Raw genomic sequence first — 24,505 nt, forward strand, 5'->3', positions numbered from 1 at the left:
TTTGTAAGTGGCCGACCAAATCATTCGAGCGTGAGTGATAGTGCATAAAAGATTGACCTTCAGCTACCGCGACCTTGTAGGCATGGATTTGAAGTAGAATTCTCCTCTGGTATGGATTAACCTAAGCTAATATTACACAGCCCTTATAAATTCGAAACACCATGGAGCGCCTGGTCGCGCCTGGGAGTTTGCCAATCATATTCTCCACAAGCAAGCAAACCTGGTTATACTGTCCATGGCATGGCTTAGTCGTGAAGGTCCGAGATCATACAGCAGACCCCCAAAAGACCCCTGATATGGAAACGCTCTCATATTGGCTTGCACGGATAGAGCCTCTAATTCGGGCTGAGATTTGAGGCGAAATCATTGTCGTATTTGCGAATCGAACCGGAATCGAGGAAGAGGCGGTGTACGCAGGAACAAGCGCAGTCTTAGGAATTCAAGCCGGCGAGGTGAAAGTGATCGGAATACTGGGCCGGGGAGAAAAAGAGCTTTTAGTTGTCAACACACAGGCGAAGCTGATTTCGGAACCGAATTCTACAGTATCTGGGACTGGACAGACAGCAGGCTTTGATAAATCCGAACGCAGCATGTATGTCGCGGCAAAACCGTTCCCATCGTCAGAGCTCAACAAGCTCCCAAAGACAATGGAGGATGTTGTGACTCCACTTTCACCTGTCGATCCGATGTCTCCTCATACTTATTTTGCATCAAAGGAGCGTGAAGCCGAAGAGAAGACATTTCGGGAAAAGCTCAAGTCAAGCATTGGCCCAACTGAAACCCCCGATACACCAAATTCTCCTATTCTCAAGCGACCTAAGTCACCAAAGTCACGGAATGCAAGTCGAACACGATAGCCAGAGCAACAAAAGCTACCACTAGCTGTCCAAAACCTTGCAAGTGAGGAGAAAGTTCGGCAAATAGCTTCTGGAATGAGGTTGCCCTCACGTTCTACAGCTACGGCAACCGATCAGTACACACCTGCTCGTCCCAAGAGCGCTGTATGGTGAATTAGCGGTGCTAGAATAATATTCTCACTAGTACTTTGACAGATTACAGCAGTGTTTAACGATTTAGGGTATATTTGTTTCGGCGTGGTTGAGTAACTGGGGATTATCTATTGATGGTATCTTAGAACGGAACTTCCTGGTCCATTTCGTTCTTGATATCGTCATCGTGTATCCCATGGGTGTTAGCATGGAATTTCTTAAGCAACCGCTTAATCGATGTCGCGACGCTTGCACAGACTTCAATGCATTAATCACAGAATCTACGGAGCATTCAACCGATGAGCAAGTCAGTATCGGGGACTGGTTAAAGTTGCGGTACATGGTAGAAGATATTACTGGAGTTAAGAATATGCTGGCAGGATACAAGGCTACAATCAGCATTGCTCTTGCATACGCCAACATGTATGACATCTCTGCCCGCTTTCGCACTACGCTATCCCTTCCACAGCCAGGCCACTAGGAACACAAAAGAGGTTCTTGATGAATATAAGGAGCTTATTGCCAATCTCGCACTCATATGCGATTTGTGAAGAGCGCGTTGTGAGAATGACTCCTGATCGGAGTCATGCTGTACGTCGTCGTCCACGCGCTCGGCGAGCTCGCGGTCGTGTTCCCTGTCGCAGGGTCGCTTGCGACATATTCTACCCGGTTCATCGACCCGGCGTGGGGCTTTGCCAATTTGCTCCAGACTTAGTGCATCTGGCGGACAGCGTCGGTGTCTGCTCCTGGCTCGGTTGGTGGCGTAGGCGCCGTGGAATGATGGAGGTGTGCAGAACCAGCAGAATGGGCGGAATCGAATACTGATGTTAGTGATAACTGATAGTCTTCACTATCACTAATATCGTTGATGTCGAAGATATCATTAGCCTCAGAAGCACTCGTCTCAGGCGTGTGGATATTTGTGGGCGACAGCACCAAGGCTTGGAGCCCGCTCTTCAATCGTTCTCTAGTGTTTTTGGTGACATTGAAAATAATGCCGCACTATAGACAAAGCGCAGAAGCGGCGATTGGCGCTGTAAAAATCAGTGGCGAGTGGTATTGTTCTAAGAAAGTCTGTAGGACTTCGGTAAGTAGAAGATGGAACTTCACATCCGAAGACGCGTGTAGTCTAGTTGAAGGTTAGGGTATGGTGATTTGCGACTCAAAAGTTCAAAGAGGTTCAAAGGCTTGGTTCAGCGGTTTCGATCAGATTTGCTGAACCTGTGGGTTTAGTAGTATAGGTTAGGGTAAATCCTTTACTGAACCGTTTGGTTGAGACAATCGCTTCTTTTTGTAGCCGCACCTAGCGCCACGACAGTGGTACTCTGATGTTGACTTAGCCACGGTGTTCGGTCTAGTGGACCTCCAGCTGCTGAGACCTCAGACCTGACGGTGCCCTTAAGACATAGTAACGGTGCTCTTAAGACATAGTCCGTGGTAGATCGTTCTGAGATCTGGCAATATGACACTGCAGTTGTAGATGAGACTTAGATATGTTACCCTTGAGATACTTTAAGATACGTTTAACTGCATTCTATTGAGTTAGTCTTGGATTCTCTAAAAGACTCGCTCATACTCTTATGGCTGTGAAATGAGCTCAAGATTTTTCTAGGTATTCGGGTCCAGTACGACAGGTAGATCGGCAAATTGGTGCTTTCTCAAGAGAGGTACATCTACATCGACAAGATTCTTGAGAAATTTAGGATGTTAGATGCAGCATCAATTAACTGGTATGTTCTAATTAATTGCCTAGTTCAGCACTGATTTCAGGGATACTGCTAGCAATATTCTAAAATTCTAAAATCCATCGGGACTAAATCCAAGTATCATTGCTTAGTTGATTCAATATCCCAGCAGTTGTATTCATATATCTTGCTGCAGTTTTATGTTACTTTGTCACAAGAGATTGTTACTAGAGGAACGCAGTCCTATAGATGTTACAAAGGAGGCAAGCTGGCATTTATGACTTCGAACCGAAGTGGCTCCGAACCCCAATAATCGCAGTCTTGCTCCGGCTGCTTAAATGATGGATGCCTCCACCGGCACAAAGCACCCACGGACGATCAGCGACCTTCGACGACTCTATTAGGCAGCCGCGTTAATATTGCAAATGGGAGATTCATGCCAAAAGTATGCATATATTTGGGCAATGCATTTCAGATTCTACAACCCGTTAATGAACTAACCCTTGCCCACAGTTGCTCCTGTACCGTTTAAGACTGGCAGCCGCTCTGTGCTGCAATTATCCATTACAAAATCAGATCTCATTTCCACGATGTCTTCATTTAAGCTCTACCTTCTGATCTAAGTAACATGACCTCCAGTCGGACTCTTCGGCGTCAGGTCTAGGAGTCTCAATATTGGTGCGCGTTGCGAGGGGTCACAGCAGACAGACGTCTCAAAGGGTTTCGCGTCCTAGACTAGTATCCTTGACTTCTTTGATCTCTCAACATATAGAACGCGATCAACCCATCGTCAATGATTCTTGGGTTGTGTGCTCTCTAGATAACACAGTACACTAGAACAATGGAAGAAAGTGTCAGTATGGCGGAACACAACGGACCACTCGATGTACAACCCGAAACCGAAGAAGTCCTCGAGCAAAGAGCGCTCACATCTACGCTGTAAGCACCACCTCCCCCAGGAGCGCGACATTCTTGTACTGACAATGTTCCGCGGTAACCAGTAATTCGTTTCTCGTCTATGGTAAAGCTGCGCACTATAACCTAACCAAGCCCCGTCTGGCCGCGCTATCGCGGCTCTCCTCACGACATCGTGACTTGCTCACCCCGTTTTACTCCGATCATTTAGCGGCTGTTGATCGCGCTATTGAATATAATGCCGAGTTTTTAAAGTTAGTAGCCCGGTATGGAGCGAATGAGTTTGAAGCACCACAGGATCTACGGGAATGGGAAGGCGCGACGTCGTTTCAGCTAGAGCAGACGAGGAGCTCGGTTAAGCAGATTTACCGGGATTGGAGCGCGGAGGGGGCTGCTGAACGAGAAGTGTGTTACGGAAGGGTAATACTAGAACTTAATAACTTGTACAATCGAGAGAGAAGGTTAGTAATCTAGGGATCAGGTTTCTCCAGTTGTTAATTTTTAAGACAGGTCGGAGGTGCGGGTGTTAGTTCCCGGCGCAGGACTCGGAAGGCTTGCATATGACATTGCATGTGAAGGTGATTGCGGCAACTATTACAGTGACGTACTGACACTAATTCTCGGTAGGATATGTGTCTCAGGGAAACGAGTTTTCCTTCCATATGCTAATTCTCTCGAACTTCCTGTTAAACCAGTAAGGACTTTTTAGTCGACGGCCGATGTAGCCTTCGCTAACACGACACAGTACGACATCCGAAAAACAATTCACAATCTACCCTTTCCTTCACACCTTCTCACACACCTCAACAGCGGCAAATCAAATACGCGCAATCCGAATTCCTGACAAATGTCCAGCAACTTTCCATATCAGCACGGCGTCCAACTTCTCCTTCACAGCCGGCTCGTTCACGGACATCTACGCCAATATAGAAGATGAAGCAGATAAATGGGACGTCATCACAACAGTGTTCTTCCTGGATACGGCACACAATGTGCTAGAGTACATCGACGTCATATCGCAAGGGTTGAAAAATTCGGACGGAACCGGCTACTGGATTAATTTCGGTCCGCTCCTCTATCATTTTGAAGAAGAGCAAAATGCTAGTGGCGTGGCGGTACCAAATGACGCGGATAGACAAGATGGTGTTAGCATCGAGTTGCCACTCGACTACTTGATTTCTGTAATCGAAAATTGCGGGTTTGTGTTTGAAAAGCTGGAGACCGGGATCAAGACAACTTATGCGGCCGATGAACGTGGTATGGGAAACTGGTTTTTTGATTCTGTGTTTTGGGTGGCTAGGAAGAGGAAGTCTGGCGACTAGATTGCCGACTTCCAAGAGCTCACAGATAAATGCGGATAATAAAGTAACGGAAGAACCTAATCGAACGCATCCCTGTAAATTACCTACCAAATCATAACGGGAAACTCGCCATCGAGAAGGATCTGATAAAGAAGTGTAAATTATCTGATTGCATCATCAGTGCCATAGTTTTATCAGATGCATCTAAGGTTGCAGCTCGATGTAAGGTTAAGGTCTAATTTCCGATTTTAGCCCTAACCCCATGCGCATTGAATGCCTGGTTCAAAACCAAGTACCAACTCAAATGACAGTATTATAATTATTAATTGCTTCAAAATTAACCTCAACACAATGCTCGATGTTGCAAACCTAACGAATCACATTTATAAACATGCCGTACTAACAATGATTATACAGAAATAATTAGTATACTAATAAAACAAATCCATGGCATGCCCTATAAAGCAGCCAATACGGCAACAAATGGAATCAAAGGACGGAACGGTTAGACTGATTCGGTCTCCTTTGAGGGGATCGGCTCCGAGAGAGCGACAGGCGAAGCCGCCGGCTTCGCCTTAGGCTTCATGAACGGGTAGTGACCTTTCTTTTCGTAGTACAATAGAGCGACGACGCCGACCATGACCGCGATCCAGTAGATATTGTACATGAGCACTGAGCCGTAAGTGGCAGAATTTTGCCAGCCTAGAAAATCGTCAGGGAATAATGTTTTAAACATCATCACTAAGAGTCTGACTGAGAAGGACTTACCAAATAGCGCCTGGAAGATCATCCAGCCGCCGTCAATGTTAGGATTGCAGCAGTTGACGTGCCACACGCTGCTGCGAATATCATACGAACCGGGACCAGATCCAGTTTCCGCAACGTCACCGCCGACGGCCTTGGCGAATATGTACATTTCAAAGTACCAAACCGCGCGGGACATGATACCAGCCGCAACGAGGTAAAGGAAGCAAGTCGAGACAATCAAGAAGATTTGCATCCTCATGTAGCTGCCGCCCTTGTAAATGATATAACCGACCGCCGAGCCAGCAAGAATGCCGCAGATGACTGGAAGTGGGAATGCCTTTGCTGGTGCCGAAAGCGACACGCCGCCGGTGAAAACAATAGCCTCGATACCTTCACGAAGAACGGTGATGAACGGGAGAATAGCCATGGCGTACTTTGTTGTGAACTTGCGGGCAGCTTTTTTGCCGTTGCCCTTCTCGAGTGCCCGCGCGATCTTGACACGCCATTTCTCCTTCATCTTATTTACTCTTAAAAGTGCAAGTCCCATGATAGAGATAATAATGCCGGCAACAAGAGAAAACACGCCTTCCCAAATGTCCTCGGACGAGCCCCAGACATTCTTGCCGAGACCATACCACGCCCCGATAAATGCACCACCTAGAATCAAACACAGAAGCAATCCAAGCGCAGCTCCAAACCAGACTTGCCGAACTAGTTTCTTGTGTAGATTCGGGTCCTCAGATGAACGGCCAATACCCTGTTTGAGGAAGGCGAGGAGGACTGAGATGATGATCGAGGCCTCGACAGTTTCTCTGAAGAGACTGAGACTGGTCAGGCCAATTCACAGTTTTTGGAATCAACGTAAAGAGACTCACATGAAGAAGACAGACACATTGAAGACCTCGTTAACCATGGCTATTACCTACACCGCGGAATTTGAATGGGGACAACTAAGCCAGACTGATGAACGAGAGAATGGGGCGCACCGCGGGAGATAAAACAAGACCGGCCATTTGTCGGCCGCAAGTAAGAAATATGAGTGGCCCTGTCCAGGCCCGACGGCCGATACGCACACGCTGAGTCTGGCCAGGAGCATTGATTGAGATGGTCGGTTCTGCTCGAAAATTGAGTTTATGTGGAGGAAGTTGTGTTTTGCACCTCCCGTCTCGGCAGCGGTTATATTCCGACCCACATATGTGGACCCGCGGGACTGTCTGTCGTACCTTCTGGGTCGGAATTATTCAATGCCTGGCCAAGTCTTTCCCAGGCATGCCAAGATCAGAACTCGTGTGAATGTTTTCTACCGGTTCAGGTCAATCGAATTGGTTCGGCCTGGGTAGGGTAGGCGTTGCTCGGATGTCTAAATCAGCGCAGGTATACATTAAAGATGCATTCGACCCGTTGTTAATCGAAACTCCCTTGAATGCCGTGTTATCAACTATCTTAGAATCTAATATTATTATTCTCAAATCCACCGTTCAATGTGAGCCTCTTTATCGATGTGCGACAAGTGTAGGTTCTTCCTCCGTCGAATCCCAACCCGTGCCCGAGTGAACTCCATTTACCCTAGCCCGATGTGGGTGATACCACTGAGATGACCGACCAGACCTGTTGCTGATCTGAGCCTAACCCACCAGCCCCTGTCGATATGGGTTTAGTTACTGTATCAGAAAGTATTGACATCCATAGATGCATAGATGATAGATTATACATTAGTGCGAGGTACTCAGATACCGCGCATGAATCTAATAAGTACAGGTCCCCTGCAGATCTTCCACCGAACTTTGCCAACTAATGGTATGATCAATTCCAAACAGAGCCAACCAAGAAAACGAAACAACCAAAGCGCAATGTAATACTTTAAACCAAAAGAAACATAAGTTGAAATCAACACCGATACCCATTTACACAACAGTGACAGACACTTCTTTGGTCTCGCTATCCCCATCGCGACTGTCTGATTCCTGACTCATAGACTCGAGCTGCTTCTTCTCTTTCTTTGCAAGTTTAGCGGCTTTGCGCTTTTCTGTCCAGGACTTCAGGAAGGGATAATACCCGTGCTTTTCCTGGAAAATCATAAGCATAACGGCTACCATAAGCGTGACCCAGTACAGATTGTACGCAAGGACGGAACCGTACGTCGCGGAGTTTTGCCAGCCTGTGAATGCAATGTCAGAGTCAGAACTTGGAGCTTAGACACAGAATAACACATACCAAAAATAGCATTGAAAATCATCCAGCCACCACTGGTCTGTCCGTTGCAGCAGTTAACGTGCCACACACTCTTGCGGATGTCGTACGAACCAGGACCATCGCCTTCTTCTGCGACATCGCCGCCAACAGCCTTGGACCACTGATAATTCTCGAGGAACCAGACTGCCTTGGAGAAAAGACCTGACGCGACAATGTAGAGGAAGCAGGTCGCTACAATCAAAAAATACTGGATTTTCATGATATCACCGCCCTTGTACATTATGAAACCGATACCGCCGCCAGCGATCAAGCCGCAGACTACGGGAAGTGGGAAAGCTTTTGCGGGTGAGCTGAGGGCGACACCGCCTACAAAGACAATGGCCTCGATACCCTCGCGGAGAATGGTGATGAAAGGAAGAATACCCATGGCGTACTTGCGGCTGAACCGACGGAACCGACCTTTGCCATGTAGCGTGGAATCGTCGAGAGCCTTGGAGAGCTTGACACGCCATTTCTCCTTCATCTTGTTGAGCCTGAGCATGGCAAGACCGATAACAGAAATAATGATTGCCGCGACAATGCTCAACACACCTTCCCATATATCTTCGGACGCGCCCCAAGCATCGGTTCCAAGAGTGTACCAAACAGCAATGAAAGTGCCCCCAATTACCAGACAGATTGCAAATCCGATTGCCGAACCGACCCAAACATGCCGTACAAGTTTTTTAGATATAGTCGGATCGTCAGCTGATTTACCAACGCCCTGCTTAATGAACGCCAGCATGACCGAGATGACGACCGAGGCTTCGAGGGTTTCTCGGAAGACACTGGCGGATGGTTAGCGGAGTGAACCAGTAGCAGTAAAACCAACATGCAGCAGTAAAACCACAGAACACGGTTGAGCATGTTCGGTATCAGCTTCTCGAACAAGGCAAGTCCGATACTTTGTGTATTCGTATAGGTACTCACATGAAGAAGACGGAGACGTCGAAAATCTGCACCATGGTGGATGTTTCACGCAACAGCGCAGTCAATTTCGTGACGCAGACAATACAAGTGGGGCAGCCCGGGTCAGAGAGTATAAGAGACGAGAGCGCGAGTGTGAGAGTGAGGGTGAGCAAAGACGAGGGACTACTTGGCGAGAGACAAGGCCAGACGGGGCAGGAGCCAAGAATATAAGAGACTCCGAGCAGTAAACAATGAGAAAATCTGCGACCAGCAACCAGACAGTGCCCACTCTTGCCTGAATTCGATCGAACCTGGTCGCTTGTGTCGTTCGTATCGCAGCCGACTGACTTTGGTAGAGATTATTGGTGGGAGGAAGAGTGCGAGAAAAGCAAGAGACGGCCTGAGTCGTGGACAGTCTGGCCGTTCTGTTTGGGACAGTAGAAGCGGGCCATTGGCTTCTCGGCCAGTCGACGCCATCGTGGCTCTCGGTACACAACGCTAAAATCCAAAATCCGGTACGCCACCGCACGAAAAGCTCGTTTTGGCTGAATCGAGCGAGCCGATATCTGATGCGAAGCGGAAATAATAATCTGATTTCTGCCTGATTATCTTCCAAACCCTTGTCTAGCCTGCACATTCTTGCAGTCAAATTAATCAGATTTTTTAGCACTTCTGCTCATGCCCCGCCAACTCCCTCCTCGGCTCTTACGAATCATCTAACTGCGCTTCCATATCTACGGCACGCACATTTTACAAGCGTATGAGATCTTAAACTAGGTAGTTGCCATATGATGCGCAGTGCCACCACCTGACTACAGCCTAAACAGGAGCCCTGACACGAGTCCGAGGCCGAGACCCGCTTCGGGCCTAGCCCATCCTTATCGTTAGACAACTCCCAACTCTAAACCGGGTTTTCCCCCAATCCAGGCCTCGACTCTGGAACAGCCCTTCACCCAGCCACTTGTCTTATCGATCGATCGCGAACATTATTCCGTCTCCATGCGGGCGTACTCTAGATTACCGTGTGGCACATATTTTATGAAATTATCCCATGTCCTCTCGCGTTGCATGTCTCGCTACGCACAGAATCCAGCCAGGACTCGAGCAGCCTGGCCTGTGTGAGAACGCTTGAAATTAACTAATAATCATCGCGTGCCAGTTACTGGCGGCAACTGTCTCGCACAATGCAGACCCATTAGCGACACGGCGGTCGATACCATGGACTTGCGCAAACGGCCGCCCTGGTCCGGCTCCAGGTTTAAAAACATTGCATGCAATCTAACGTGTTTACTGTGGCCAAGTGTGATGTGCAATGCCTGTGGCGCATGTGGCAAAGTGGTCGCGTGTCCAATGTTTATTGGGTTTGTCACCGACGTCTTTCGTCTGCGCGAGAGCATCTGACGTGTATGATATTTAGAGAGCCCTGTCTGTCTATTGACATGACTTGCATTCCAAATAATTGTTCATTTTGTTGTCGAATTTTTGTCGACTGGCCAAGTGTGATAGGCGGGACCCGCCGGTGGTGACGATTGGCTTGTATTGGTCTCGAACGAATGCAGTTAAGCCTAGACCGTGCATATATCTAATCCATCTACATAATTAAATAGTACAATACGCCTATGTATTCTAACCGAAGTTATCGAGTACGATCCTAACCTTGATCACGGAGGTTTGCCTGGCCGCTATCGGCCATGCCGACCTCCGCCAAGTTCACGGAGTTGAAATGACAAGACGATTCGCATTGTTCTAGACAAATGCCAAATCAAGAGCGCGCCATGGTAACTATGAGTACAATTCCTGAACTACAAACATTAGCCGCTATAACTACGACTAATAGTTAAATGACACCCCCGTAAACGGTGACAAATAAACCATCTTCATCCAATCAATTCTATGTCATTTTCTGTCGTAACTGCATGCAATGATGGACGTATAACCCCAGTATTGCAAAGCGACGTGGAGCCCAAATAAGTCTCTGTTATATGGAGTGATGAGTGTCGACGAAGATTGAGGACCCCCCTAATCGCAATAATCTAAGCTCATCCGCATTTATCATTTATGCGACTACTATTTAATGCACACTATAACTGCACGCACACTATAGCTGTGCGTGGCGATTGCTAGCGGGGTGACATTTGTGATTAGTAGGTCTGATCTTGCGCCTAGCACTGCTGATTTTCAGACCAAATAGTCTCTGACGATCGGAGGAGCGTGGGATTTGTGATCGTTTACTTTTCAGTCTCGTATATTCTGTACTTGAAGAGCAGATCGTAATAGCACTTGTCATCATATTACCGCACATGATGAACGGTTTGATTACAGACTTTACAAGCCCCATAACATTATTTACACGCGGATATGGCAAGTTACTTGGCTTGTGTGCTAAACTATGGCTGAAAATTTTTGATTTTGTACCCACGCTGCGCGGCTCAGCCGGCCGGCGGTCTCGACCCTGAATGTGTCTTCGTAAGCAGCCGCCCTTCAGCCGTGGCCCTCTGTTATTGCTTTTTGGGCTGCAAGAATCGTTCAGGCTCGGATGATGAAATTATAATTGAGCGATAGTCGCTTGACGGTTACAGTCATCGACTAAACGAGACTTCGCGGCGCCGAAACAGCTGCGTTGTAGCGGATGTTGAGGGAAATTCTCAACCAGCATATAACAATAGTATTGAGGCATTCTGCTATAACAGCAAATATGACCGCCAACTCTGGACAGTTCACTACTTGAAACGTGTCTAAATTTATATCACAATATTGAAGCGTAGTACCCTTGCATATGCCCGCTTACTCCCCCCTTGGTGATATTCATCTTGGTATATGCTGAAATTGTGTCCTCTCCAAATATTGTTCACATCAAATCAACATCTGCTCGCATATTTATCATACAGCCCGACATTAGTTCGGCCCCACGTGTAATTTTGTTGCCCAATCCGTACTTGGAATCGTTAACGCGAGAGCCGCAAACCACGCGGCGCGAATACTTGCGCAGGTCTTTTTGGCAAGTCGAAAGCACCGCAGAAGGCTTTGTTGACGCCAAGATAAATAACATTTCACCGTGGTAAATCTCGATCAGATAACCGCTTCCTTGCCATGAAATGAGGATGTGCGATTATTCCTCTTCTGAGCTGGAAATTGTCCCACGATAGAAGGTCTAGACCACCTAGTACATCAAAATTACGGTCGAGAACACGAATGCACAAGATACTAATCTGACGTATAACTGCAATAGCCTCGTTCCTCTACCGCATCTCTGCCCCGACCCTTCATCTCCTTGTCAGGCGTAACAGACTAACGGGGCAAGCAAATGCTCGTCTGGCACTAAAAGTCTAGACATCTTTTTATCTTTTTCTTAATCCTTGGCGGGAATTTGACCGAAGAGTTCGACGTAGGTTTTGCGACGTCTTGGGCGACTTCTAATAAACATTGTCGCGCAGTTCACAACTGCAGTTGCCAAACTAAGCTTAGCCCGCCTCCGAGCACATAGTGGTCTAACCCGAACGAGTCAACAAGCCCTAACGGAATGTGACCGAATTTCGGTGGGGCTCATAACAACGCACTGGTGGTCACAAAACACTGCGATTGCAATTTGGTCGGCGGCATCGACATATACATGCATCTGCAATTGTAAGAATGTAGTGTACAGACGGCGAGCGAGCGGGAAACTGTGTCATTCATCAGATGGTTGTTGTCCAAACCAGTAATAAACAGCTTTGAAGGGTTAGGGGAGCAACGTCTCGGACCGAAGGGCTCGGGTGGCCGAACTTTAATTTCCACGAGTCAGGCCAGATTATCTGATCGTACCTTGCATTTCAGAGCCTTCGTACCTCCCAAACCGCATTTTGCGGAACCGCTTTTTCTCCGTCCCTGAAGCCTGCTTGAGCACGTCGCTCGTTTGCTAGCCTCGACCCGGCTCTTAATGTTAGTTCCCTTCTATCCTCTCCGCAGCCCGCACCCACAATCTCGGTCGGTCTCTGTCTGCTTCTGGGTCTCTGCGTCGATACGGCCTCAAAGCAACAAGCAGTCTCGCCTGTGCTTCCTGCCTTTTTATTCTTCGGCTCCCCGACCGTACAGTCGCTCTCCAGTGTTGATTGTTTTCCTCCACCACTGGGCACCCTCTTTCACACCTCTCTCGTCTCGCCGGCCAGCGTCACACCGACCATAATGCGTGCCTTCTCACTGCTGGCTGCTCTGGCTGTCTCTGCAACCGCATCTCTCGCTGCCACAGTTCAGTACGACTTCTCGGTCGAATGGGTCCAGGCCAACCCAGACGGTGCCTACGATAGATCATTCATCGGCATCAACGGCGCATGGCCACCACCACCCATAGAGTGCGACATTCACGATCGCGTAATCATAAACGTCACCAACAACCTTGGCAATGAGCCAACAGCCATCCACTTCCACGGTCTTTTCATGAACGGGACAAACTCGATGGACGGACCGGTCTGGGTAACTCAGTGTCCTGTTCCTCCCGGCAGCAACATCATCTACAACTTTACGGTTGACCAGCCCGGCACGTACTGGTATCACTCTCACTTCAGCGGGCAGTATCCTGACGGTTTCCGCGCTCCGTTCATTGTCTACGACCGAGAAGAGCCGTTTACCTACGACGTCGATACTTACCTGACTGTGTCTGACTACTATCACGACTCTATCCCATGGCTGTCCGCCAACAAGTTCCTGATTCTCACCAACCCAACTGGCGCTGAGCCCATTCCTGGTATGTTGTTTATAGCGTGTTATTGCTCGATCCCGTTAACTCTAGCACAGATGCGGGGCTCTTCAATGACTCCCAAAACATCAAGTTCAAGGTCGAGCCTAACAAAACCTACAAGATCCGTATCATCAACATGGGTGCGCTTGTTTCTCAATACATCTGGTTTGAGGACCATGACTTCCAGATTGTCGAAGTTGACGGTATCTATGTCGAGCCCGCCGAGGCGTCAATGATCTACATCACCGTTGCCCAGCGTTACACCATTCTCCTGACCACCAAGAACTCGACCGACAAGAATTATCCCATGATTGCTTCTTTCGACACAGACATGATGGACACCCTCCCTGAAGATCTTGTCTGGAACGTCACCGGCTGGTTGACGTATGACGAGAACGGAGATTTCCCCGAACCTGCTCTCATTGACGAGTATGACTTTTATGATGACTTCAACCTTGTGCCGCACGAAAAGGAGGAGCCGTATGAGCCTGACTACTCGATCACTGTTGACGTTTCTATGCAAAATCTGGGCGATGGTGTCAACTACGCCTTTTTCAATGATCTCAGTTATGTTGCACCTAATGTACCGGCGCTGTACACCGTCATGTCTTCTGGCAACGACTCTACTGATGCCACCATCTACGGTTCAAACACCCACACATATGTCCTTGGCTACCAAGAAGTTGTTGAGATTGTTTTGAACAACTTCGATCCTGGCAAGCATCCGTTCCACTTGCACGGTCATGTTTTCCAAGTCATCGAGCGTTCCGATGCGTCTCCCGATGACGAAACGTTCTTGATATATAATCCCGACGAGCCCGGCACCATTAACGAATATCCGATGCGCCGAGACACCGTATACGTGCGACCGAACGGCTATTTCGTATTAAGATTCGTCAGCAACAACCCAGGCGTTTGGTTTTTCCACTGCCACATCGAGTGGCATTTACAGCAGGGTCTTGCATTGACGCTGGTAGAAGCTCCGGCTGAAATCCAGGCCCAGCAAGTTATTCCCGATGACCACTACGCTGCTTGCAAGGCAGGTGGTTACGGGTTCGAAGGCAACGCCGCCGGCAACACCGTCAACCTTTTCGACCTCTCTGGCGAGAACCTGCAGCCGAAGCCGCTTCCAGCCGGGTTCACTGCCCGCGGCATCGTCGCCTTGGTCTTCTCTTGCATTAGTGCGTTTGTCGGCATGGGCTTCATCACTTGGTACGGTCTGTCTGATCTTAAGACGACCGAGCGGGAAGTCGCCGCAATTGTTGGTGAACCACTAGACGACAGCGACGAGTCGAAGTAGGCTTTATACTCCTTGTCGTTGATCGTTTTGCTCTTTGTTGTGTTTTGGTCAAGCTACAGTCGTCTCGGGTTTTTAAAGTATGCGTTTAGTAGAATACCGTTCTATATGCTTCAATTTTATTCTGCGCGTTTCATATGGTCTCTCTATCATCTCTTTTTTAAAATTACTGGCATTTGGTTTTTTCTTCATGCGTGCATGTACTTGTACTACATTTTATTTAATCCTTATATAATGAACGTGGGGCACATCTACTTGCGTCGACATATGGAGGCACAGGTGGAAGGGATGAGAGAAGGACGTTTAAAATAGTTGTTCCTTGTATGAATTATATCGGTTAGGGTCGAGTTGTTCGGGGTGTATACATCCATGTTATTAATTACCTGTATACTTTCACTTAATTCGAACTAGTGATGAACCGGACTAGTTCTTGGTTGACTAGAAAGCCACGATATTTACTTCAGCACTTAATTGGACACTCAGTAAGAACGATTCCGTCACAATGCCGCCTACATATAATAGGATATGCTATAGCTGGCCGGCGGCGGATAGTCATCCTTTGTCATGTACCATTTTTCCAGCCGGTACGATGACTCTGCACCTACCGAACATCTAAGATGCGTTTCGCTTCTTTGTACACTCGGCTGCTCTCGTGGGATGGGACGGAGGGCAACTTGTCTGAGCGCACCTTTGTCGCTTGGAAGTTTGACCTAGAGTCCATCTTCCTAATCATGGACGTACTCTCGGACGTTTCAAGCTAGCGGGCCGGGCTCCCATTGACTAATTCATTTCGGTCTGTCTTAGGACTGGCTCCCTTCGATTTTGTATTATTAGATTGATTTGCTTCGTATTGTTCGTGATTTTGCATCTTCATAAATTTGCCTTACCGAATATGTTGTATATATGTAATCAATATTATGATTGTCAATCAAGAAAAGACAACAGTTCGCGCAAACGCTCGTTGGTGCTGTTCGCAATGTAGTTGTTTTGTACGGCATACTTTGTATTTACGACATCAATTTATGATTTAAGCAAAAAAATGTCGCTTGCGCATCACTTTTTTTCGGATGCGCCAAAATACTTACCATGCATGATTGAAGTGCCGATCGTGGGACAATTCGCCGAGGACACGTGTATTTAGTACGATTGGTTGGACTCGCATGTTAGCACATAAAACCTTCAATAAAAAGACTAGTGATTAAGCTCATCTTCCATTACTAAGATGCCACTATGACGCCGAACAGACATGTCAACGACGGCTATTGAATAGTAATCACTGGCAGTAATCACCGCCCTATCACTTTTTGTGGCTCGCTTGCGGCGCCATTGTTCAAGACCGTCATTTCTGAGCCGCACACTCCCCAAGCCCCGATGAATAATCACTAAGTCGATGGCCTGACGGCTTGTTAGCCATGTCGAACTGTCCTGGGCGTAGGCTGTTCTGTGTGATATGTTCTTTGACTGTATTGGGGAACTTCGGCTGTCAGCCCGCCACATGTTTATGCTGGCAGCCGATTATCTTTATAAACTGGTGCGTCTGACCATGTAGATGGAGTAAGAATTCTTAGATACCATCCACTTCCGCGTCCAAGTCGACTCAGCGCAGCCGTTACAACAGAGAATACGCAGCTCAAAAAGTGCCGATCCGCAACATTCTTGGTGGGTACATTGGCTTATGGACCATCAATATGAAATAGTGATCTGACTCCAGCTAGAATTTGACGATCCAATATGGCAGCAGGAGACCTTGTTTTGATCACCGGCGCAAGTGGTCACGTCGGCTTCCGAGTGCTGGTGTTTGCCCTTCAAGCCGGATACCGCGCCCGTGTCGCCGTGCGAAGCCATGCGAAGGCCGACGACATTCTCGCCGCTGCATCCATCAAAGCGCTCAATTCCGGATCCAACATCAGCTTCGTGATCGTGCCGGACATCCTCGCTGACGGCGCATACGACGACGCCGTCAATGGCGTCACGTACGTGATCCACTGTGCGTCGCCACTCACGTCGGGCATCACGGAAGACTTCGAGAACAAGATTATCCAGCCCGCGCTTAGAGGCACTATGGGCATCCTTGAGTCGGCGGACAAGACGCCCGGTATCAAGCGTGTCGTCATTACTTCGTCCATAGTGGCCATTATGCCGGTCACAGAAATGTTCGCAGAGTCAGGCACGGTCTTTGACGGCCAGATGAAGGTCCCAATCAACCCCGGACCGTTCCGGGCCGACTTCGAGGCCTACTGCGATTCAAAAGTTCGTGCGTTGGCTGCCACACATGACTTTGTCGCCCAGAAAAAGCCTGGCTTCGAGGTCATCAATATTATGCCGTCGTTTGTGTTTGGCAAGAACGAATTAGTTACAAGTGTGGACGATTTCGCAAAGGGCACGAACCACCTCGTATTTAATCAGGTTCTCGGCATCAAAAACCAGATGCCTTTGCCCGGCAACACTGTTTACCTCGACGACGTTGCTAACCTCCATGTCCGGTCGCTTGATCCCAGTATTCCTGGCAACCAGGACTACTTGGCTACCTCGGGCGGCGTTGAAGGAAATGTGTTCAGCGATGCGCTCGACATTGTCAACAAGAACTTTCCCGATGCTGTCAAACAGGGCATCCTACCAAACAATGGCACCCAGCCGACCTCGAAGTGTTTAGCTGATGCTTCCAGGACCGAGAAGGTCTTCGGGTTCACGTTCGCCGGTCTGGACAAACAGGTGACAGAACTCGCACAGAACTACATTGATCTCGTGGCGGCGAAGAGCTAGCGGCAACAGGCATCGGTGAGCTTGTGTTGGTGACGATGTTATTTTCATGTTAGGTTATGTCTGTCGCAATATATTTCTTAGTCCAACCATGAAATGCCAGTAACGTGCGATAATCTGATTCGAATATTCTGCTACTGAAGCACTGTCGGTTGTTCGTGAATTGCCATTCTACGTTACGCCGCCGCCGAAGCGGTCCGGAGGATGCTCGAATCGTGTGATCGAATAATACCGTTCATCCTACTTCATCGCACATAAATGCGCAACCTACCCATGAATCGACACAACACAGCCCGCATCACATGCACAAGTCCTATGAATAAATCCATGTATCCCGAAATTAACAAAATATATACCGAACCCAATATATACCCATACCGTAGCTAAACACAGATTTGCACACCAAGCCAAACAAACGCGTCGTCATATGCGTCTATTATACAAAACCGTCTATCAAACAATCTATCTTAATTTACGAGTCTAACTGAGATACCGCATCAGCTGCTTCTGATCTGTCCACCTGCGGAAGACCTTGCCGTAAATGTACATCGGAATCGCTAGCAAGCACACAAGCAGCTGAATGCACCCGAACGTGACGAACGTGGTTTTCGTGCCGGCGTGCTCGATAAATGCGTTTGTGAACAAAGAGAACACGAACCCAAGCACGTTCTTGGTCAGGTTGAGTGTCACGAGGGCTTCTCCTGCGTACATTTTGTATGAATCAACTGCGAACGTCTGCATCTCGTTAGCATGCCAACGCATAGAGAAGTATTTCCAGGACTGGACTTACAATCGCCGTCGTGCTGCCCAAGCAGCATCCAAAACTAATAATTCCAAAGAACACAGTAGGAACGACCCAAATATCGTCGTCATGAGCAGACCAGCCAAACCCCATCAACCCAATCGCAACACTAACTGCGACAGTGACGACCATCAGCAATCGGAACTCCGGCTCGTACGTTCCCTTGTTTCGCTTCGTCATTGCTCTCACAATCACATCGGATATTCTGCCGGCGACCGCAGTACCCAAGATACCACCAACAAAAGGGCTGATGTAGAGCAGACCGACAGTTGTGGAGCTCATGTTGTATGGCCTGTGTCTGAAGACTTCTGAGACGGACTCGGACATGACAATAAGCCAGACGACACTTAGAGCGTACATGAGGGTCGAAAACAAAATCGCAGGATATGCAAAGAGAACTAGAGGTCGCAACGCGGCCTTCCACCAGGGATCCTTCGTGAAGCGACCATTCGTAATGGTAAGCTGCTCCCTGAACGACTTCTTTGGGTTGTCTGCGGACGTGATGCTGAATACTGCATCTGCTTCGGCATCATCAACTGCGTTGAAATGAGCATGTCGTACAGGTGATACTGGTGGTGAAGGAAGAGAAGAAATAGCACTACGCGGAGTTGGAAGCCCGTTATCAAGGTCAGCCATGGACACAGCTCTGAGAGGAGTAATAGGCAGACGAGAAGGTTTCAACGACAGTGGTTCCTGTGAACTTTCCTTCTCCTGAGCTCCCGACTTCTCCTCTTCAGACATTGTCGTGTCTGTTTCAACTACTCGTTCATCGATGCCGCTGTATTGCCGAGTGACATGCTCCGGATACGCCGACAAACTAGTGTGAAGAGAGGACCGTGACCGCGATTTTAAGGAAAGAGCGTGCTAGAAACCGTCAGTTATGTGCAATAGCCCCTTCTTATCGGCATACTTACGGCTTCTCGAGCACTGGCAGTCTCCATCTGGCTTCGCTTATCGTGCGGGACGGGATTTCGCTCGAACCAGGTCTCGGGAACGAAAAAGAAAATCATAACAAAGTCGAACCCGACAACCATGGCAACTATCCAAAATACCCAATTCCATCCAAGATTGCTGATAATAAACCCAGAAACTAGAGGGACGATGTTCTTGCCGCCGAGAAGGAGCAGGGTATAGATACCGAGCCGGTAGGCGCGTTCGTGAAGGAAATAAATCTCGGCAATTGTTGCCGAGGGCAGTGACTCGCAGGGAGCTACACCAAAGCCCATAACAATTCGTGCTGCAAGTAGAGATGCGAAAGAATGCGAGCCACCGGCCCAGAGCGCGCACGCCAGGAATATCAGAGTTCCCAACAGATAAGTCACTCGTTTTCCATACAGAATCGCTGTTGGCGACATAACAACGGAGCTCCGACCGATGTTAGTGACAGGGCTTCGAATAAACGGTGATTGATCACATACCCAAATCCAAGAGCAAGCATATACCCACCAACAAGGTACGCTACCGTTGACAGTGATACGCTAAATTCCGCAGCCATAGTTGAGAATCCAGCCGCCAAGATGGGAGTTTGACCACCACCGACCATACAATGAAAACCTATGACAGCCAATGCTGCGTCCCGCCGCCAAGCAGGCCAGTTCTTGCAACAAGTCAGTTGTGGTGGGCTAATGAACTCAGGTCGCTGGCTAACCTACCAGAGGATCGTTCGGGTCATCTTTAGGCTGAGGATGGAGAATTATACCGTTCCTCGTCTTCTCGGGCCTCTTTGACCGGCTGGAGTTCTCATTTACATAGTCAGAGACAACGTGACCGGATTCGGCAGGCTCATCGCGAGCTATCATGGCAACAGTTCCTGCAGTAAACACACCGACCTGTCAGCAAATCACACAAGTACTTTCGATCACAGATAGCATACCTGTGACATCGTCATCATCGCAGTCGGGCTGCAGGATACCCAGAACATATCTTGACGCTGCCATTCCGGCCGTCATCTTATGACGAAGAGGGTGGGGTTGGAAATGAAGGCTCGGGGAGAGATGGGGTGGTTATAATTCCCACGCTTTCGAGCTGCTGCGCCTGAGCTTGAAATTGACATGGCGTTAATTCGCGACGAGGGCGTCGTCCCTCGAGCGCACGCTGACGTCACCTTCGGTGGCGCCGCACGCTCCCCCCTGACCGTGCACAGGTCGCCTGCGCGCTTATGCCTAATATCTCAGATTCCAGACTGGTCTGCAAAGCATACTAATTACTGTCATTTCACTACTCTGGCTCGTTTGTTGAACTTTGACCAAATGGCCCTGGCCCAAATATGGCGCCTGGAGACGCAGTCGCTTGGATTGCATATCACGTATCTACAGTCGGGTCTCCGGTGGAGTACGCCGTTGGCGGCGAGGTTAGCGTGCGTTTCATGTTTTCCACATTCCGCAGGACCCTTGCGGCAGCCGGGTCGGATGACGCCTCCTCTCCTGCTGCCAACTAGCAACCTATTTACTTTCCCTGGCGAGCGAGCTGCAGCTGTTTTTGTTCTGTATTCAAAATGTCTGCAGACATTCGTCACGGTCGTCAGCTGGCGTAGTCGCTCGCCACCTACAACTTGGCACACGAATCATGTCAAGCTCGACCGTCACAGGTTGTTTATGATCATGTCGAGTTAGACGAATCGCCATTGTTTAGTCCGGTAGCTGAAAAATAAGGTTCTACATACGTATTCAATTCGTAGAGTGGGCAAATAATGCTTGTCCCTGCCCATTATCAGATCAAAGTTTATCGACATTTAAGTCCCAACGGTGCTCATGTGTTAAAGAGACTAACGAACGGCAGTTTTGAGTGTCTGGCAGTCTGCACAAGCACCAGTTGTTGATCAGTCCACATCCACGCCAATGCCGATCCAACAACCGTCTAATCAAATCAAGCTTACTAATGTGTCGCTTGTTCGCATGCGAAAGGGTAATGTCCTGTCAGGTTTAGGCCGGCAGTTGGCTCATCCCATCGAAACTCCACTAACAGCTGTCACGTCTAGGCAAGCGGCGCTTCGAGCTGGCATGCTATCAAAACAAAGTGCAAGACTGGAGATCTGGAGTGTATGTGACTGCTCTCGTTTATGGATTCGATGACGCAGTCGGCACAACTAACTCGTTGCAGAGAGACGGATCTCGACGAGGTCCTCCAGATTCCCAGCGTGTTCTTAAACGTTTCCAAGGGCCAAGTCGCCCCAAACGAAGACCTCAAAGCCTGTTTCGGCACAACAGACACGAACAAGATCATCCTCGAGATACTCAAGAAGGGCGAGCTCCAGGTCGGTGAGAAGGAGCGACAGGCGAAACTGCAGCAGCAACATGCCACCGTCATCGAGCTCGTGACGTCGAAATGTGTCAACCCGAGCACTAAACGCCCGTACCCCACGACGATCATAGAGAAAGCACTGGCCGAGCTCGGCATAAATATCACGACGAATAAAAACGCCAAAGCCCAGGCGTTGGATGCCATCAAACAGCTGATCGCAAATCAGATTATTCCAATCGCCAGGGCCCGCATGCGCGTGCGACTGTCGGCAAATGCCAAAGAAGCAAAGAAATACAGAGACACCGTCGTCGCTTTAATAGAACAAATAGAAGACGAAGATTGGTCCCATGACTGGGAATGTGTGGGATTCATCGAGCCAGGCAAGTACCGCGAAATTGGCGATCTTCTACGGAACGAGAGCAAAGGGCGTGCGAACATTGAAGTTCTTGATATGGCAGTTATTCAAGAGGGCGAGGAGGCGTTGTGAGGAGTTTATCAATGAATATTCTGGCCATAACACATCGCCCAGATTACCGCCCATGATATAATAAAACACTACTTCATTAGGGTCCCATCGAGACGCAACGCGACCAGCAAGTGGGCATCGCGTGCTATAGATAAGATCGTACGGATGACCATAGCGTACTTGGTAATTCAACAACGTCATCGAGCAAATAATAACATTCGGGGCCTGTCGACGGAATATTATGTAAAACTAAAAGCCAGATCTTTAGCGTTGGTTACCCGGCAAATTGCCTAGGGTTTAGCAGCGGTTCCATAGCGAGGGTCGTGACTGCTTTTCCTCATAGGGTTCCGGCACTCCCTCATCGCCATCGCGGAGACCCACCACACAATCGCGGCTCACTGACAGGTCAACCAAATTTCAAGCAGTCGGCTTGCGTTTGAGTACCACCTACCAACTGCATTTCATCGGTCAACCACATCGCAAAAATGGTATGTTCGCATGGCATCGGATTACCAGAATAATTGGGAAATGGCATATCTAATAACGTTTTATTTAGTCGTTCGTTGTCGCAGAAAAGGGGAACTTCCAGCACATCTTGCGGTATGTCATATTTCATTAACCCGACTTACGCGACTTCGAAATTTACACTTCTATGGGTTACAATATGTGAATTTTTTGCGGAGGATGGTTTGATTTACAAAACGGATTGTGCTGACAGCCATGAAAATAGTCTGCTCAACACCAACGTTGATGGCAAGATCAAGATTATGTACGCTCTGACATTGATCAAGGTATGTTCAGATGACAGACAATTGCTGTTGACATGATGAGGTTGCTAATTACGTGCTAGGGTGTTGGTCGCCGTTACTCCAACCTTGTTTGCAAGAAGGCTGATGTTGATTTGAGCAAGAGGTACTAGTGAAATCTTGAAAATATTGCAAGTCGAAACATATTGTTAACAGTCATTGCAGAGCCGGTGATCTTACTGTCGAAGAGCTTGAGCGAATCGTCACCATCATCCAGAACCCGACCCAATACAAGATTCCCGCGTGGTTCCTTAACCGTCAGCGCGACTTTGTCGACGGCAAGGACTCCCAGGTCCTCGCCAACCAGCTTGACTCCAAGCTCCGTGACGATCTCGAGAGACTGAAGAAGATCCGCGTCCACAGAGGTCTGCGACACTACTGGGGTCTCCGTGTCAGAGGTCAGCATACCAAAACTACCGGCAGACGGGGCAAGACTGTCGGTGTCAGCAAGAAGAAATAAACGACCGGCAGCGTGTTTTTGTATTATGGAAAAATGGGCATTTTCGTTTTGTTTGTTTTATTCCTTGTATCAGATTTGATGTCATTATATAGCCGATGATGGATTAATTAAAACTGGGCGTACAATGCACGCTTTGATACTCTGGGCTGCCACTGTCCTCTTTATTGTATACTTATAGCGCCGACGGCTTAACTTTATCCCCGACTTCGGGATAGACATCATACCTTCTCTGGGTCGTGATCGGGATTCCACTCCGGACCTCCTCGATTCTTCCTGGCTCCAACTGCGCGTACACGATCTCCTCGCCTTCTTTGGCCTGGGCCAGGATTATCGCGTTAGGGTCCACAACCATCGAGCTGCCATACGCATGATACCCAGCACTCAAGTCTCTTGCTGGCGAGCACATGATCACGTAAATCTGATTATCCACCGCTCGCGCCCGGCCGAGCAAGTCCCAGTGCAGCGGTCCCGTCGTTGTATTAAACGCGCCAGGATAAATCATGGCAAACACGCCCTCCTTCCTCGCCGCAATCGACGCCAACTCTGGAAATCTGATATCGTAGCAAATCGCGAGCCCGACCTTGCCGTATGGCGGAATGTCAAACACGGTCACCTTGTCGCCGCCGGCCAGGACATCGGACTCCTTGAACCGGATCTTGCCTGGGATGTCGATGTCGAACAGATGCACTTTGCGGTGCTTCGCGATTAGTTCTCCCGACGGCGAGAAGCTCAGACTCGTGTTGAACAGCTTGCCGGCGTCGTCACGCTCGGGGATAGACCCGCCGATGAGATAGGTCGCTGTTTCTCGGGCCAGCGCCGATAGGAATGACGTTGTCTCGCCGGACGGAATAGACTCGGCGTACTGCGGAAACGCGGCGACCGAATACGGCGAGTTAAAGCATTCTGTAGCGCATTTCTTCATGAGTATTTCAATTCACGAATAGAACCCTTGTATTTCAGACTTGCCTGGAAGCACGATCAATTGAGCGCCATTCGAAGCTGCCGCCAGAACGTGCTGTTTGACTCGGGTCAAATTTCGACCTTTGTCCGCTGTAGCGGCAAGTTGCACCAGGGCTACCTTCAAAGATTTGGAGAGCAATTGAGGCATTTTGATCGTAATGGATTGTTGCCTCGTTCGAGGACCAGGCTGGCTCTAATCCTACCAGTAGTGAGTGCGGCTCA

General features: G+C 48.7%; 10 protein-coding genes across 10 annotated transcripts; 6 read left to right on the top strand and 4 right to left on the bottom strand.

Annotated features, from left to right (window-relative positions):
- Window positions 1-590: 590 nt before the first annotated feature.
- On the top strand, window positions 591-1,470 carry POJ06DRAFT_269856 (uncharacterized protein; the record flags this gene model as incomplete). Its single annotated transcript, XM_056189403.1, has 2 exons — window positions 591-839; window positions 1,078-1,470. 2 exons carry the CDS (start codon window positions 591-593, stop codon window positions 1,468-1,470), a joined length of 642 nt encoding a protein of 213 aa, XP_056042226.1.
- Window positions 1,471-3,515: 2,045 nt separating this feature from the next.
- On the top strand, window positions 3,516-4,911 carry POJ06DRAFT_269857 (N2227-like protein-domain-containing protein; the record flags this gene model as incomplete). Its single annotated transcript, XM_056189404.1, has 5 exons — window positions 3,516-3,613; window positions 3,676-4,050; window positions 4,100-4,167; window positions 4,217-4,283; window positions 4,335-4,911. 5 exons carry the CDS (start codon window positions 3,516-3,518, stop codon window positions 4,909-4,911), a joined length of 1,185 nt encoding a protein of 394 aa, XP_056042227.1.
- Window positions 4,912-5,198: 287 nt separating this feature from the next.
- On the bottom strand, window positions 5,199-6,773 carry POJ06DRAFT_212997 (iron permease FTR1/Fip1/EfeU). The gene is made up of 3 exons (XM_056185474.1): window positions 6,513-6,773; window positions 5,659-6,458; window positions 5,199-5,592 (listed from the first exon to the last, which is right to left on the bottom strand). The coding sequence occupies exons 1-3, from the start codon at window positions 6,548-6,550 to the stop codon at window positions 5,396-5,398; spliced, it is 1,035 nt and encodes a 344-aa protein (XP_056042228.1). The 5' UTR covers window positions 6,551-6,773; the 3' UTR covers window positions 5,199-5,395.
- A 411-nt stretch (window positions 6,774-7,184) lies between these two features.
- POJ06DRAFT_257992 (iron permease FTR1/Fip1/EfeU) lies at window positions 7,185-9,191 on the bottom strand. Its single transcript, XM_056188214.1, has 3 exons — window positions 8,800-9,191; window positions 7,852-8,657; window positions 7,185-7,795 (listed from the first exon to the last, which is right to left on the bottom strand). The coding sequence occupies exons 1-3, from the start codon at window positions 8,832-8,834 to the stop codon at window positions 7,542-7,544; spliced, it is 1,095 nt and encodes a 364-aa protein (XP_056042229.1). The 5' UTR covers window positions 8,835-9,191; the 3' UTR covers window positions 7,185-7,541.
- Window positions 9,192-12,695: 3,504 nt separating this feature from the next.
- Window positions 12,696-14,997, top strand: POJ06DRAFT_142055 (Cupredoxin). Its single transcript, XM_056184529.1, has 2 exons — window positions 12,696-13,498; window positions 13,549-14,997. The coding sequence occupies exons 1-2, from the start codon at window positions 12,940-12,942 to the stop codon at window positions 14,790-14,792; spliced, it is 1,803 nt and encodes a 600-aa protein (XP_056042230.1). The 5' UTR covers window positions 12,696-12,939; the 3' UTR covers window positions 14,793-14,997.
- Window positions 14,998-16,377: 1,380 nt separating this feature from the next.
- On the top strand, window positions 16,378-17,647 carry POJ06DRAFT_142098 (uncharacterized protein). Its single transcript, XM_056184530.1, has 2 exons — window positions 16,378-16,452; window positions 16,505-17,647. Exon 2 carries the CDS (start codon window positions 16,521-16,523, stop codon window positions 17,550-17,552), a length of 1,032 nt encoding a protein of 343 aa, XP_056042231.1. The 5' UTR covers window positions 16,378-16,452; window positions 16,505-16,520; the 3' UTR covers window positions 17,553-17,647.
- An 8-nt stretch (window positions 17,648-17,655) lies between these two features.
- Window positions 17,656-20,379, bottom strand: POJ06DRAFT_258003 (major facilitator superfamily domain-containing protein). Its single transcript, XM_056188215.1, has 6 exons — window positions 20,225-20,379; window positions 20,004-20,161; window positions 19,770-19,948; window positions 19,266-19,716; window positions 18,340-19,215; window positions 17,656-18,284 (listed from the first exon to the last, which is right to left on the bottom strand). Exons 1-6 carry the CDS (start codon window positions 20,298-20,300, stop codon window positions 18,030-18,032), a joined length of 1,995 nt encoding a protein of 664 aa, XP_056042232.1. The 5' UTR covers window positions 20,301-20,379; the 3' UTR covers window positions 17,656-18,029.
- Window positions 20,380-21,188: 809 nt separating this feature from the next.
- On the top strand, window positions 21,189-22,078 carry POJ06DRAFT_200197 (SBDS protein C-terminal domain-containing protein; the record flags this gene model as incomplete). Its single annotated transcript, XM_056185180.1, has 3 exons — window positions 21,189-21,255; window positions 21,329-21,389; window positions 21,451-22,078. 3 exons carry the CDS (start codon window positions 21,189-21,191, stop codon window positions 22,076-22,078), a joined length of 756 nt encoding a protein of 251 aa, XP_056042233.1.
- A 379-nt stretch (window positions 22,079-22,457) lies between these two features.
- Window positions 22,458-23,461, top strand: POJ06DRAFT_258008 (40S ribosomal protein S18). Its single transcript, XM_056188216.1, has 5 exons — window positions 22,458-22,545; window positions 22,614-22,657; window positions 22,788-22,848; window positions 22,908-22,969; window positions 23,029-23,461. The coding sequence occupies exons 1-5, from the start codon at window positions 22,543-22,545 to the stop codon at window positions 23,321-23,323; spliced, it is 465 nt and encodes a 154-aa protein (XP_056042234.1). The 5' UTR covers window positions 22,458-22,542; the 3' UTR covers window positions 23,324-23,461.
- POJ06DRAFT_258009 (carbon-nitrogen hydrolase) lies at window positions 23,462-24,487 on the bottom strand. The gene is made up of 2 exons (XM_056188217.1): window positions 24,290-24,487; window positions 23,462-24,226 (listed from the first exon to the last, which is right to left on the bottom strand). Exons 1-2 carry the CDS (start codon window positions 24,429-24,431, stop codon window positions 23,496-23,498), a joined length of 873 nt encoding a protein of 290 aa, XP_056042235.1. The 5' UTR covers window positions 24,432-24,487; the 3' UTR covers window positions 23,462-23,495.
- Window positions 24,488-24,505: the final 18 nt, after the last annotated feature.

Source organism: Lipomyces tetrasporus (genome assembly GCF_029532465.1).
Source record: "Lipomyces tetrasporus strain NRRL Y-64009 chromosome Unknown POJ06scaffold_8, whole genome shotgun sequence".
Lineage (NCBI taxonomy): Eukaryota > Fungi > Ascomycota > Lipomycetes > Lipomycetales > Lipomycetaceae > Lipomyces > Lipomyces tetrasporus.